At 27.6% G+C, this 14,715-nt stretch overlaps 1 protein-coding gene across 1 annotated transcript in view; it reads right to left on the bottom strand.

Annotated features, from left to right (window-relative positions):
• LOC100202416 (propionyl-CoA carboxylase alpha chain, mitochondrial) overlaps window positions 1–14,715 on the bottom strand; it is a 92,693-nt gene that overhangs the window by 24,640 nt on the left and 53,338 nt on the right. Inside the window, exons 16-17 of the mRNA XM_065788153.1 lie at window positions 3,253–3,346; window positions 3,078–3,179 (exon numbers count right to left, since the gene is read on the bottom strand). Coding sequence (XP_065644225.1) covers window positions 3,078–3,179; window positions 3,253–3,346 — 196 coding nt within the window. The remainder of the gene's footprint in view (window positions 1–3,077; window positions 3,180–3,252; window positions 3,347–14,715) is intronic.

Here is a 14,715-nt window from a genome sequence, read left to right as displayed (position 1 = left end):
ACTGTATTTTACAATTCAATCAAGTCGTTTTATATACAACTTTACAGTTTTCATTTTTCAACTTAATAGACATTAAGTTGAAAAATACCCCTCCCCTTTAGGCATGGGGGTGTAAATAATGTTTAGCCTTAAGCTTACTCGCACTGAATTTATGCTAAGCAAATAAAAGGAAAAAATAATTTTAGAAAATTTTGAAAACACATTATCATAGTTGCTGCTTGAAGTTGCAATAAAAAAACTCAAAAAAGTATCAAAAAAAGTGTTTTTCAAGTGGCTTTCTAAAATTTTTATAATTCATTATACAATATTTTACCATAAAATTGTCCATAACAACTACCTTTCGAATACATAAAAACTTACCCATTAATTATAAATAAAACAAATTATCATAGTTGCTGCTTGAAGTTGCAATAAAAAAACTCAAAAAAGTATCAAAAAAATGTTTTTCAAGTGGCTTTCTAAAATTTTTATAATTCATTATACAATATTTTACCATAAAATTGTCCATAACAACTACCTTTCGAATACATAAAAACTTACCCACTAATTATAAAATAACTTTTTTTTTTTTGAAAATTTCCAAAATTTCTATAAATTTTCCAGAAAATTTTCATCCATACTGCTAAGTATGCATTTTTTTTAAGAGTACACTGCTAAGTATACATTTTTTTAGACTTAATAAAACTTTTAGAATAAATGAGTGCATGAGCTGTGAATCGCCTGTTTAAAACGGATAGGGCAAGCAACACTGGCAATAAGCTTTTACACTGGCCTTTTTTTATATTAGATAAAAAGCGATAATTATTTTAAAACGATAAATTAAAATTGATTACATTTTGGTTATAGTTTTACACTGTAATGTTTTGTATCATATCATAAATACATCAGGAAAAAAATCATCAGCAAAGGTGGTTTGTGTAATAATATATTTATTTAAATTTATTGAACTTTAAAAATTCAACTTAATAAGAAAGTTAAAATAGTTAATAAATTCTTATATTTTCTTTGATTCGTCAAATTAGGATACCATGTCAAATTTTATAGAGTTTTACAGCAAAACCCCTATATGGAAACATTTTCTGTGAAACAGCAATGTGTAAACTAAGTCATTGCAAATTAATATTGAAATTTACTGGCAGATCAACAAAAGCTCTTCATTTGCATCTACTTCAGTTACATAAAATAAATTTAAAAACAGAACTAGCACGTTCTCCGACATCAGAAGAAGAACCACAGAGTAAAAAAAAAGTAAAATTAGTGTATATTTTTTATCGAATATAAAGACAGTTTGTCGAGGTACTTGCAAGATTAACAGCTAAAGATGGTATTTCTTTTAACGTTATATGTACTTCTATTGATAAACGTGCTAGGCTATAAAGCAATTATTCAACATACCTAAGTCTCCAAACACTTTTTAAAAAGTGGTACTAAATTTCCCTAACAATATAAAGAATGTTATAAGGAATGAATTAAAACAAAAAATTAGCAGTGGAACTAAGTTTCCGATTTTTTTTGATGAGTGGACGTCGATTTGAAACATCCGTTATTTAAATATCAATTTAAACAACAGACAATTTTTAGAATTTAAGTATAGTAAGGATTGTAGGGACAATGCAGGCCTTGTTAAGAAGCGTTACGCAGCTCGCATTTTGCCTGCAAAAAAGTGATTTGCCTACACATTCAGCAGTTTTGCGCTACGCAAAAAATTTTTGTCTTTTAGAATATTTAAATTATCTTTTGATGTCGTTAACGTGACGTTTATTCAGAAGAAATAAAGCCTTAAGTAAAAGCATTTAACTGCAATTGTAAACTTATAGATTTTTTGTTAAAGAAACAGTTTGTTTAATAATTTTGTTGTTGTTGTTAAAAATTAGTTAAAAAAAAAAAAGTGTTTTAAGTTTTATCTTAAGGAATTAAATATATAAATTCCTTTTAAATATAAAAATTATTTTTTGTCTTAATATTTTAAAATAAGCACTATATATTTTGATGTAAATATTTTATTAATAAGATATTTTGTTTATTGTTAATTCAATAACGTAAAGTTTTAATGACGTTCGTTAAATTTATGAAAATAAATTATGATCACGAATATGTTATCTGTAACTGATAAATAATAAAAAAAAACTTTATTGTTTAAAAACATTAAAAAGAGTTCACAAAATAAATAAGAAAACATTTATTAACAGTTAATAAAATAACCAAAAACCAACTGTAAAATTATTAGAAAATAAACAAATATTTTTTTACGTTTTATGAAAAAAATATCTTTTTCAAAATAAAATTTAGTTCATATTTGAAAAAAACAATAAAAATTATTTTTTAAATAGGAACTAAGATTTTATTTGTAACTTTTGTTATAGTGAGAAAAAAAAACTGTTTGTATGATTTTTAACGAGTTAACTAGTAAACATGCTAATTCCAGTTAAACCAGCAGTAAAAGCGCTTTGTCGACATGATGCAAACTTTATAACTGCTGACATTGTGTTAGAGTTCATGTCAACTAAATTAAATGAACTGAATACTATAAGAAGTTGTCAACATTTTAATGCCTCTGAATGAATCAAAGAGAAATGAATCAAATTAAATGCCTCTAATGAATCAAAGAGCGAAAAACTAAACTAAGTAGTCTACTGCACTATCTACATTACAGAGAAAACAAATTAATGCCCATAGGGGAATTTTTGAAACATCTTCAAACTTTAAAAATAAAAAAATGTTATAATTTCTAAATATATTAAATGTAACAAATTTAAACCACCCTACAAAATTCTCGGAAACATTAAAGATTTAGTAAGTGAAGAAGATGATGAAATATCAAAAAAGTGCAGATAATGAAGTACTGATAACTATTAGTGAGCAACTAAATAAAGCCCTAGAAAAAGGTTTTCTAGAAACAACCAGAAATTCTTTGTCAAGATTAGGCAAAACTCTTACTTCTAAATTATAGTCTTGATCAGAAAGTTTGATTTTTTAATGACGAATAAAACAACGTGCATAGAGCCAGAAAGGGTATTTTCTTTTTCTAAAGTTTATATTCTTTATAAAATTGCTATTTTATTTCATAAGAAAAATACCTGGTAAATAACTGGTGTGCCATTAACTTCAGCTTCAAAAAGTATTGAAGAAGTATTTGAATCACTGTTAAATGTGACATTGCGTTTTCCATCAACAGTTACCTATAATATAGAAATGTAAAAAACGAAGTCTATTAAACCAAAAACAAAATTTTTTTTGATTATTATGCATTACCTGCATCATTTTTCCATCATAGCTACCAATAAGGTGATGAGTTATTCCATTCACTTTTACAAATAAATTGCATGTTGTTGAGATTTTAGGTGACCTAAAAATAACTTTTTTGAGATTTCAAGTGAACAAAGTTGCATTTTTGCAAAACCTTGGGATTTTTGCAAAATCTTTGTTAAAATTTTAGATAAATGAAATTTTAATATGATTTTAAGTGACTTGACCTTTAAACTTAGAATAACTAAGTTTAAAGGAAACTAAATAAAGTAAACTATATAAGTAAAGTAGACTATTTAAGCTTTAAATATGTTATTTAAATATAAACCTGATAACATGTGGTTTTAATTTTTTTAAACGTGTGTTAGTTACAGCATTTAAAAAAATACGTGTGAAAATAAGGAAACCATTTAATAAATGCTTAAAAAGTTAGTAGATCACTTTGCTTAAATGTAGAAGTGAATTTTCTTCAATATCTATTCTTTTAAAAGTTAACGTCAAGTCAACTAATCTTCAACTCCATAACAAAGCTTAATTTTTTTTAGTTCAAAATTGTTAAAATTATAATTGAAACAAGATCATTTTTAGCATTAATATGCAAACCTTTAGGCCACCTTCTCCCCCAAATTTTACTACTAGGCCCACTATATTCTTTAGGTGCACCATTTGAAGAAGATGCAAACCTTTAGGCCACCTTTTCCCTCTAATTTTATTTCTAGGCCCACTATACTCTTTAGATGTACCATTTAAAAAAGATATTTCACATTGCCATGAAATTACCATTTTGGTCAAAAAAAATATTGAATTTTTAAAAACATTTATTATCCAAGAAAGTTAGAGCGAATTTATAACTTTCAATAAAATTTTAAATAACCAGAAATTGTTTACTCTATTTTCACAATAAAGATTCTAAATTGTTTAAACTTTGCAAAAAAGTTGTTAAATTTTTCAATATAAAATTAACAAAAGTTAAAAACCTCTGTAATGACTATAAAAGTTTTATGTTTTTTTGGTTATAAATTCAAAAATTTAATTTTATTCTGAATAATTATGTTTTTACATGAAAATATAAATACATTAGTTCAAGCTTAAATTAAAAACTAAACTGCAATAGCATACAAACATCAGGTTTTAAAGTCTAATCACAATGCTTAAATAAGCCTTTACCGCCTTGTGGCTCAGTTATGTCAACACTATAATTCCAACGTATTCTGATCTCAAATTACTATTCCATGTTCTCCTCTAATTTAAGCTATTGTTACATTGTTTAGGGTCAAAATATAAACATAAATATTTTTTATTATATAATATTTTTAAATTTATTATCATTAATATATCTTTGTTATAGTTGCCTTATTAATAGTGTTTGTAACTATAGTGATTCTGAAATAGTAATAATAAATAGTAATTATTATTGTTGTAGTTAATTTTGCAACTGTTATGTTTATTTTTAAAAGTACTTACATTACACTACTTTACTCAAACTTTGTCTGTTATCATAATTTTTTTTTTAAATAATTGTGAGGATGAACTGTAGCATACTTAGCGTAAAAAAAAAAAAGCAACCATTTAAAACTTATTCTGAAAACAGTGGACTCAGAAAACAAAAAATTATCTACTATCAGGTATTTTCTGGGACAAAACTTGCCCATAGTCCCAAGAAAAGTTGAGTTCATATTAAAGAGAATGTTTAAAAAAAATGTTTGGGCTAAATTTTTTTGAGCAAAACAAAATAATAAATTTATACCAAGAATAACTAACATTGTTGTTTTACTCGAAGCTTGCTGTCTCCATGTTAGCATGTTGCTGTACATCTTTAAAATACACCCCACAATCTATAGATTTTATAATTTATTCAAGCCCTATAAATTCCAAAGAGTTTTAGTATATGATGTCATTTTAGAATTCTTTTTTTAAAAAAAATCCTAATATAATAAAATAAGCAACACATGTTATATAGATTAAGAATTTTGGGAATATTTGTACCCAATGAAAAACTTAGCAAATAAATCCTGTTAATTAAACTTTCATAAGGTTAAGTAACACAAAATAAGTTTTTTAACAGAACCTTAATAAGAATAATAATCATTTAACAATTACACAAAAGTAATTTATAGCAATACACAAGAATAACACAAAAGTAATTTATAGCAATACACAAGAATAACACAAAAGTAATTTATAGCAATACACAAGAATAACACAAAAGCAATTTATAGCAATACACAAGAATAACACAAAAGTAATTTATAGCAATACACAAGAATAACACAAAAGTAATTTATAGCAATACACAAGAATAACACAAAAGCAATTTATAGCAATACACAAAAATAACACAAAAGTAATTTATAGCAATACAAAAGAATAACGCAAAAGTAATTTATAGCAATACACAAGAATAACATAAAAGTAATTTATAGCTATACAGAAGAATAACACAAAAGTAATTTATAGCAATAGACAAGCTTAAAAAATCTGAAATATTTTATTCATATTTTTAATGCAAACTTCGCGAAGTTTAGAAAATAAAAAACTAAAGAAATTCTATAGTAAATTTTGATGAAAAAAAAAATTTTATATAATAATAACTAAACAAATTCTTTAGTAATCTTTAATGAAAAAAAAAAAGAATTTTTTGATTTTTTATTAAAACTCTACAATGATATCATTTATTATAACTCTTTGGAATTAAACATGCTTGAATAAATTACTAAGTCTGTAGATTGTGGCATAAATTTTAAAGACTTAAAGCAATTGGCTAACATGGAGGCGGCAAGGTTCGAGTAAAACAACAAAGTTCGTTTTTCTTGGTATACTTTATTATTTTGTTTTACTCAAAAAAAAATTCAACCCAAACATTTTTTTTTTATCATTCTCTTTAATACGGACACAACATGTCTTGGCACTTTGGGATCCCGTTAAAATGCTGCTTACAGGAAGTAACTTCTTTTAACTACTCCAGGTCAGTTCAGATTCAAGATAATAACGATTACCCTGCTATTGGCATTATGTAACCCAGTACTACCTGCCCCATGCCCAGCTGCCCAGGTACAGCTATAAAACTCAGTTTAATTGTTCTGGCAGCTGGTAGTAAGGTTTCTCAAACTTTGTGGAAGCTCTCAGAGAGGCTGATTCCATCAATAGCTGTAAAATATCAAAGTACTAACAATGCTATGTTGCGCATGGATGGTATTCCTGGTAATGTTTTTGGTGTATGCTGTCAAGGCCACATAAGGAGCCTTAAGTTACAACTTTGGGTTAATAAACATCTATGGATGAGTCAAATTCTCTTTAAACTTATTATGCCTAAAGAAATATACCACCAACAAACCGTAATACCACTTAATATATTTTTCACATACATTCAGTTTTCGAAGTACTATGCCATCAGTTGAATCATATCTTTTACAAAATTCTCAAGACTTGCTTGCTATTTGTGAGACAAATTTATACTTGGCTGTTGCTTCTTCAGAACTCAGTATTGATGAATCTTTTGATTCGCAAAGACTTTCATAGTCACATACTTGGTTTAGTGTTATACTTCTGCATCTCAATCTCTTACTAAGATAGTTAACTTAGTGACTCCTTTTCCCAACAATCCTAAGCACTTATCTTCACTTCTTGATTTGTGTCTTGTCTCTGACCCTAGCTTAAGTTCAGTTTTTCCTTTTCCTCCTTTAGATAGTTCAAACCATGCATTGATCTCTATTAATCTCCAACCCCGTACTTGTACTTCGAATTCACCCCCTCATTATCATTATCACTACTTATTAATACCCTAAAGCTGACTGGGATTCTTTTTGTGATTTTCTTTGTGACAGTTCTTGGGTTGATGTCTCTGAGGTCTCTCTCCGCTGATAAATGCAGCTGCTACGCAACCTCCTGGATCCAGAAATGGAAATTTTTATTTCTTCTCGTCGGTTCCAAGTCAAGCCTCATTCTACTCCATGGTTTTCACCTTCTTGTGCTGCTATAATCTAATCATAACTATTTTTTATCTTTTTCAAAAGAACAATTCTCTTGAAAACAAATGCCTATTTATTATTGCAAAAAATCAATGTAAAAAGGTGTTGTCTGATGCTAATTCCCAGTTCACTAAATCTCGTATCTTATCTCAGAAGTTAGGCTTTAGAGGTTTTTGGAATATCTTAAACAGTTTTATTAACAAAGGTGACCTACATTTGTTAACAATCCATCTCTCACCCATGGAACTGATCTAATTACCTCTCCAAAGAATAAGGAAGAACTATTTCCAAAGAATTTTCCTTCTAATTCCAGTACTTGTTAAGAAGTGCAACACCATTCGAATTTTATGTACAAAATAGCGATTTCACCTACGTCTTAAGCCATTTTATTACGTTAAAACTTATTTCAATTAGAATATTTAAACAGTCTTTTAAAATGGTATATGCAGGAAACATTAGGCAGTTATAAATTGTTGTAAAAAAACATTTTCACTGCAATTGTGAAAAGAAAAAAAAACTTTAAAGTTAAATAAATTTTTTTCTACTTTTCATTTTTAAAAAAGTTTAATTTAAAATTATTTTATTAAATTTAACTAAAAAAAATTTTTTTTAAATTTAAAACTTCAACATTTTTTTTAACTTTTTAAAAATTTTAAGCATGTTAAAGAAAATACATTTTATCAAATTTAATTTTAGCAACTTTTTTATGTTAGTTTTACATTTAATGATTTTGTTTATTTATTTTTTAAATTAATTTTTTATTAATTAATTTATTTGTTATTATTTATTATTTATAGTTTCAAGTTAATAAACCTTTTTCATCCTGTTATGAAAGTGCTAATATACAAAAATGCTTAACCCAATTATAACTGTATTTAAATGCATTGCCAGATAAACCTTAATCAAGCCTGTAGGCAAAATTATTTTATAGAATCTTTTAAATTAACTTTATGTAAAAAATTTATGAAAAGATGACTTTTTTAGTTTTGAAATTGCTTTTTAACAAAAGTTTTTTCATTATCATCATTTTTAGATTGATCTCAGAATGAAGCTTGATTAGAAATGATTAACAAAATTATGAGATTTCGTTAAAGCCAAAATGCTGAAAAAAAATTGTTGCTAGTTTTTTTTACCACTAAGAAATTCAACCATAAACAATTAGCCCTTAATTAAAAAAAAAATTAAATTGCAAGAAAGCAAAATATAAGACAAAAATGTTATGTTACATTTTAAGAAATAAATAGTATGAGTTTAAATAAGCATAAGTTATGAACATTTAGGAGTTTTTATTTTCAAACAATGTATTTAAATATTATTAATAACTTTTTTAATAACAATATTATTTAATTTTAAGATATATTTTATAAAGGTAAATACTTCAAATGAATAATAATAGGTTAAGGTGTATGCACTTGTATACACTGTATGCACTGAATGTCCATAGTTCAAATCCTACCACTTCCCAAATTTTTGTTTGTTTTGCTTTCCCCTTCATTTTTGGTCTGCTATGTTTTTAATGAAATATACTTAAACAGTTAATAACAATTACTATTAATAATTGCATAACAAATTAATAATAGTTATAATTAATATCTGTTTGCCAATAACATAGTAAGCCAAAAGGGAGAACTAAATGCACAGAGACTAATGTTATAAAGCAACAAGTATCCATAATTACGAAGCGCTAAAAGATTGGGGATAAAAAACTTACAGGAATAGAATGGTCATATGAAACAATTAAGGCTTAGATCTATCTTTCACTAATATTCGTGGTCTTCAAAGTAACTTTTCTTCTGTTGCATCTTATTTCTTGCAAAGTTCACCAGACTTACTTGCTCTTTGTGAGACTAATTTAAGTTTGGCTTAAATTAGTCTCACAAAGAGCAAGTAAGTCTTATCTTGTGATCTTAGTGTGATCTTAGTGTTGATGGTTATCTTCCATTAACTTGTAAAGACTCCAATAGTCATATGCTTGGTTTGGTCATTTACATTTGTAAGGATTCACCCGATTGTCAGGAGACTAGGTTTAAATCCACAGACTATTCCTTTATGTGCTTTTGTTTAGCACCACTTCACTCTAGTGCCTTTTACTTTGTTCTATATCGCTCTCCTTCATCTAACAACTGCAATATTTTTGTTATTATTTCTGATCAAACTGACCAAGCTCTCTCTGTTTATCCATCAGCCAATAGCCATTGTTGTTGGGTAACTTTAATGCTCATCACACTGACACTGGAACTTTTGCCTTTCTCAATCTCTAACTCAAACAATCAACTTTCCAACTCACTTTCCAGACAATCCAAAGCATTTACCTTCCTTAGACTTGTGTCTTGTTTCTGATCCTAGTCAGTGCTCAGTTTGTCCACATTCACACTTAGGTGCTTCTGATCACGGTTTGATCTCTCTTAAACTATTATCTCATTCTTCTTCATCATCAGAATCCGCCTATCATCATACCTCTTACAACTACCTAAAAGCTGATTGGGACTCTTTCTATGATTTTCTTTGAGATGGCCCTGAGTAGAAATCTTTTGCCTTCGTGCTAGCCAATGTGCTTCTTGCATAACTTCTTGGATTGGCTGACATATAATCTTTTATTCCCTCTCAATGATTCCAAGTCAAGCCTCACTCTTCTTGATGGTTTTTGTCTCATTGTGCTGCTGCAATTTCCGATCGAAACCATTACTTTCATATACATCAGCAAAACAATTCTCCAGAAAACAGACTATTTACTATTGCTAGAAACCATTGTATAAAGGTTTTGTCTAACAGCAAAGCTCGCTATTCTCAGGTCACAAAAACTTATATTTCATCTCAAAAAATAGGTTATCATGACATCTACTCATCTATTGCATCTAAAAATAGGCATCTCGTGACATTTTTTAGGATTAACTCTAACTTGATAACCAATCTTTCTTGAAAACCGATCTTTTTTGAAAACCATATATCAAATTCATTGCAAAATTAACAACCGCTAAGATTGCATCTCTTTATCGTGCTCGCCACTTTCTTACTCAGGATTCTACTCTTTATCTTTATAAATCAATAAAATTCGCCCTTGTATAGAATACTCTAGCCATATCTGGGGCGTATCTCCTAAGGATGTGCTTTCTCTGTTAGATAAGGTGCAAAAACGCAATGTTAACATAGTTGGACCCTGCTCTTGCAGCCAACCTTCAACCATTATCATATCGTCATAATGTTGTTTCTTTTTACTATAAATACTATAAGAGACACTGCTTTAAAGAGATAGCTTCTCTTGTGCCATCTACTAATTGATTCTCGTGTTACTCGTCATTCAATTAAGTCTCATCCTTTTACTGTGACTGTTCCTAAGTGCTGCAAAAATTCTTATTTGTCTAGTTTTTTCCTTGAACATCACTTCTTTTGAATTCACTTCCTTCATCTAACTTCACTTGATTCATATAACTTGTAATTTTTTTAGTCATATGTCAATCGTTTTCTTGCTCTATAAACTTTATCTTTTTTCTTTTAGTAACTTCTTTTTTCTTCCAGTAACTTCCAGAAACTTCCTAATGTGGTTGCTTGCAACCTTGTTGGAAGTGAAGATGTTAAAAAAAAATTGTGAAAAATGTGTAGGCTGCATGGCCTAATTGAAGCTTAAAAACTATGTATATATGTGTGTGCGCCATACTTAGAAAATACTTCTGAACAAATAAATATAATTCCTTAAATAAAAAAAGTTATACATAAAAGTGCTATACCCATCCATTACATAAATGTTTTCATATAGGGACAATATATTCTTGTTACATGATACAAGTTATACAAGTATATTTTACAAACAATTTATATTTAGCAATTTAAATTTTTGCTTTTGTTTTTTTTTAAAAAAAACAAATAAAATATAGGAAAATCATTCTTTTTAATGTCAACTTAAAACCTTTTTTTTTTTTTTTTTGTGTGTGCTTTGCATTATCTAATTTTGCTGCTGAAAATAACATCTCTTGTTGCTGAAAATAATCTCTCTTAAGAAATAAAAATAAAAACAGTACATAAATTATTTAATTTTTTTTTTCCTTTTTTTTTTAATTTAAATTTATTTTATTTTCCTATTTTGTTAGTTTTGCTTTCTTTGTTTTTAAAACTTAGTTTTTTCCACAACTCTTAATATAAAAAAACTTGCAAATGACCATGACCAAGTTGTCTAAAACAAAATACTCATACGTGGACATACAAGGCAAAAAACCGCACGCTTTTCCAAGGTAGGAGTGGTTTCAAACTAAATTTAATTAGAATGTGGTACTTTGAAATATGCAACTGAAGTAATTTAACTTTTAACAATCTAAATATGGATATTGAACAAAGTTATATTTACTTGAAATAAGCTTTTCCATTATGCAACAAAATTCTCATAACAAGGCCTGTAATTCCATTCCAATTAAACAGGTTAACCATTGTTAGACATTCAAATCATTCCAGCTTTCATTGCTAAAGTCATATCTCAATTAAACTCCTCTACAGCGTGTGATCCAGCGTGTGGTCATTCAGGGTTCAAATTAAGCGTATTGTGATTGCAAAATGCAATTGCTTTTCACACTTTCACGATTAGCTTTTTCTTAAAAAAATACTTTTGCAATTTTTGCTTTTGTTTTTTGAGTTTTTGTTATATAGATTTTTCTAATTTAGCAGTTTTTTGGCTGATTTTAAAAATATATAGAATGTTTTTGACTAAGTTTGTTATTAGGGGTCATAGTCACAGATTATCTTTTAAATAAAAGTATGATCATTTGCTTTCTTGTGCTGAGATCTTTATTCAACATAAATCGCTTTTGAATTTAAATTTCTTTAAATCTCTGCGTGAAAGCCAATAATATTCTACTTTTATAGTGGAGAAAATAGAATAGTTTCACGATGTTCTAATCCAATATTTTGCAAATGTAAGCAAATTTTGTATTCACACATATATAATTGTTACAACATCAACTCTTTAGATTATAATATAGAATAATTAAATTGCAGTACATTTGATAAAACCATAAAATGTATAATACTTGATTTTGCGGTATCAAATAGAATTAGCCTCATCAATAATTATTCTCAGTTTACTTGTATATTTTGATCTGGTGATACACATTTGTGACTTAATTTTTTATTATTATTTGTAAGTTAAACAAAGACTGTGAAATCAGTGCTCATAAAGTTTTAACATTTGGTTTTTGATACCTGAATTTGAAATGGGACGTGATAACCATTTAACGAATGAAGAAATAACTGTAAACAAAGCATATCAAAGATACAGGCTTAACTAATCGGGAAATTACAAAGAAAATTAAAAGATCTCCAAAAAACTAAGGAATATTAGTAACCTTGGAAATGCGTATATTTCACCAGATCTTACTAAAGCAGGGAGAATGTTAGATTTTTAATTAAGACAAGATAGAAATAAGTTAAAATCTTAACTTGCTGCTGATACTACATTTCGATATCTGTGGCTTTCTGTGGAAACAAAAGTGTCAAACTTAAGAAACTACAAGCTGATTGACCAGGTTACGTATTTATATATGAATGCAACTTTGCTAAATAATAAAATAGAGGAGTTCAAGGTATTATGTAGCAATGTAAATCTGTGTATTATCAGCATAACGGAAAATCGGTTCAGAGAGACTTCCATTACAAACTTAGAAGGTTACTTTTTGTATATAAAAGATCATAAGGATGGCAGAATTGGTAGTGGTGTTGCAATATACATAGATAACAACTTTATATCTTATCAAGTGGAAGATAAAATTCTGAGCTCCAACAAAATTGAGCAAATATGGGTTGCACTTGTTAGCTGTAAGGATAGTTACCTATTAGAATGTCTGTAAAGACCAAATGAAATAGTTGATATAGAAATCTTTAATAACATATTTGATACTGCAAGATCCTACATTGATAAATATAAGATTATTATAATTATGGGGGACATTAATTTTTCAAACATTAAATGGTTCATTCATTAATTTGTTCAAACAAATTTCTTTTCCAACGTTTTCAATTATCGAACAATGAATGCCTTAACACTCTTGACATATTATTAACAACACAAGAGAATAGATTATTCCAAATTGAATCACATCGATTTCTTTAAAATATTGAAAGAGCCCACTTAGTTTTAAGTTACACAATTTTGTCAGATAAGAAAAGTTTTATAAATGAGGAAGTTATTGAACGAGATTATAGGAAAGCAAATTTCGATTCAATTAATAGGTTGTTTTCCAATGTGGATTGGTTAACATGTTTTTATGGCAAATCACTCCAGGAAATGGATAATAATTTAAAAAATTAGATAGTAATAAAAAAAAAACAAATACTTTGGATAAAAAATAATCGTAAAAAATTTATAAAATTAAAAAAGACCCTAAGATTTTCTAATTGTTCCTCAGGGTGGAAAGCTTTATCTCCTGTAAATGAATACAAAAAAACTTGCAAGGTAGTCAAAACCAATTCAAGAAAAGCTAGATAAAATTATGAAAAAAACCTAGTAACATTGCCTAAGGAAAATCCAAAGTTAGTTAACAAATACATATATAGCCAACAAAAGATCAATAATTCGATTACATGCTGTATTAGTGTATTACATGATGAAAGTGTATTACATGATGAGAATGGAATAGTGACAAATGAAACAAAAGTTCCAAGATGTATTTGTTCAAGAGAATGATTTTAATTTGCCAGCATTTACGTCTAGAATAAATAAAAATTTGGATTTTGATATAATCTCAAACAAAGATATTCTAAATAGATTAGAACGTTTAAATACAGAGAAGTTGTGTGGAGCAGATCTTATTAAACCTTTAATCTTAAAAAATTGTGTATATGGAATAGCTCATACATTTACAGGTTGCACATACATTTACACATACATTTACAGCTTCTATTGAGCTTAGTTCAGTGGAATTCAGCCAATATAAGTCCTCGATTTAAAAAAAGGACAAAACTGTTGCAGTTAAGTTGTCTGATAACTTTGGTACCTTGTAAAATTTCAGAAAAGGTTTTTGCGAGATTTAATTATGAATTTCCTAAATGCAAATAATCTTTGGAAAAATCAACACAGCTTTGTTAAGATATTGTTTAACCAACCTTATTGAGACATTAGACGCAATCTAGTATTACTTATCTCAGAATATACCTGTAGATGTAAATTAACTTTACATCTCCAGGTATAGACTTTGAAAAGGTATTTGATTCTGTGCCACATAAGACTACTGATAAAATTTAACTGTTATGGGATTTCTGGTACAATGTTAAAATTGGGTTGAAGCATTTCTCAAAAATAGAAGACAAAAAGTTGTTATTTCTTATCTTTGGAAGGATATATTTAGATAATATTTATTATTTATATTAATGATTTGCCTGAGAATTTTGTAAATATATTAAAGATGTATGCCAATGATGCAAAAGTATTACCAAGGGTTGATTGTGCTTAATAATGCATTTTGGTACCACTGTCACTGAAAAAGATCTTGCTGTAGTATTGACCACTGACTTAAAATGT

The sequence above is a fragment of the Hydra vulgaris genome, chromosome 01, assembly GCF_038396675.1.
Source record: "Hydra vulgaris chromosome 01, alternate assembly HydraT2T_AEP".
Lineage (NCBI taxonomy): Eukaryota > Metazoa > Cnidaria > Hydrozoa > Anthoathecata > Hydridae > Hydra > Hydra vulgaris.
Note: the sequence above shows the minus strand (reverse complement) of the source record. Positions and strands in the feature narration are given on the sequence as shown.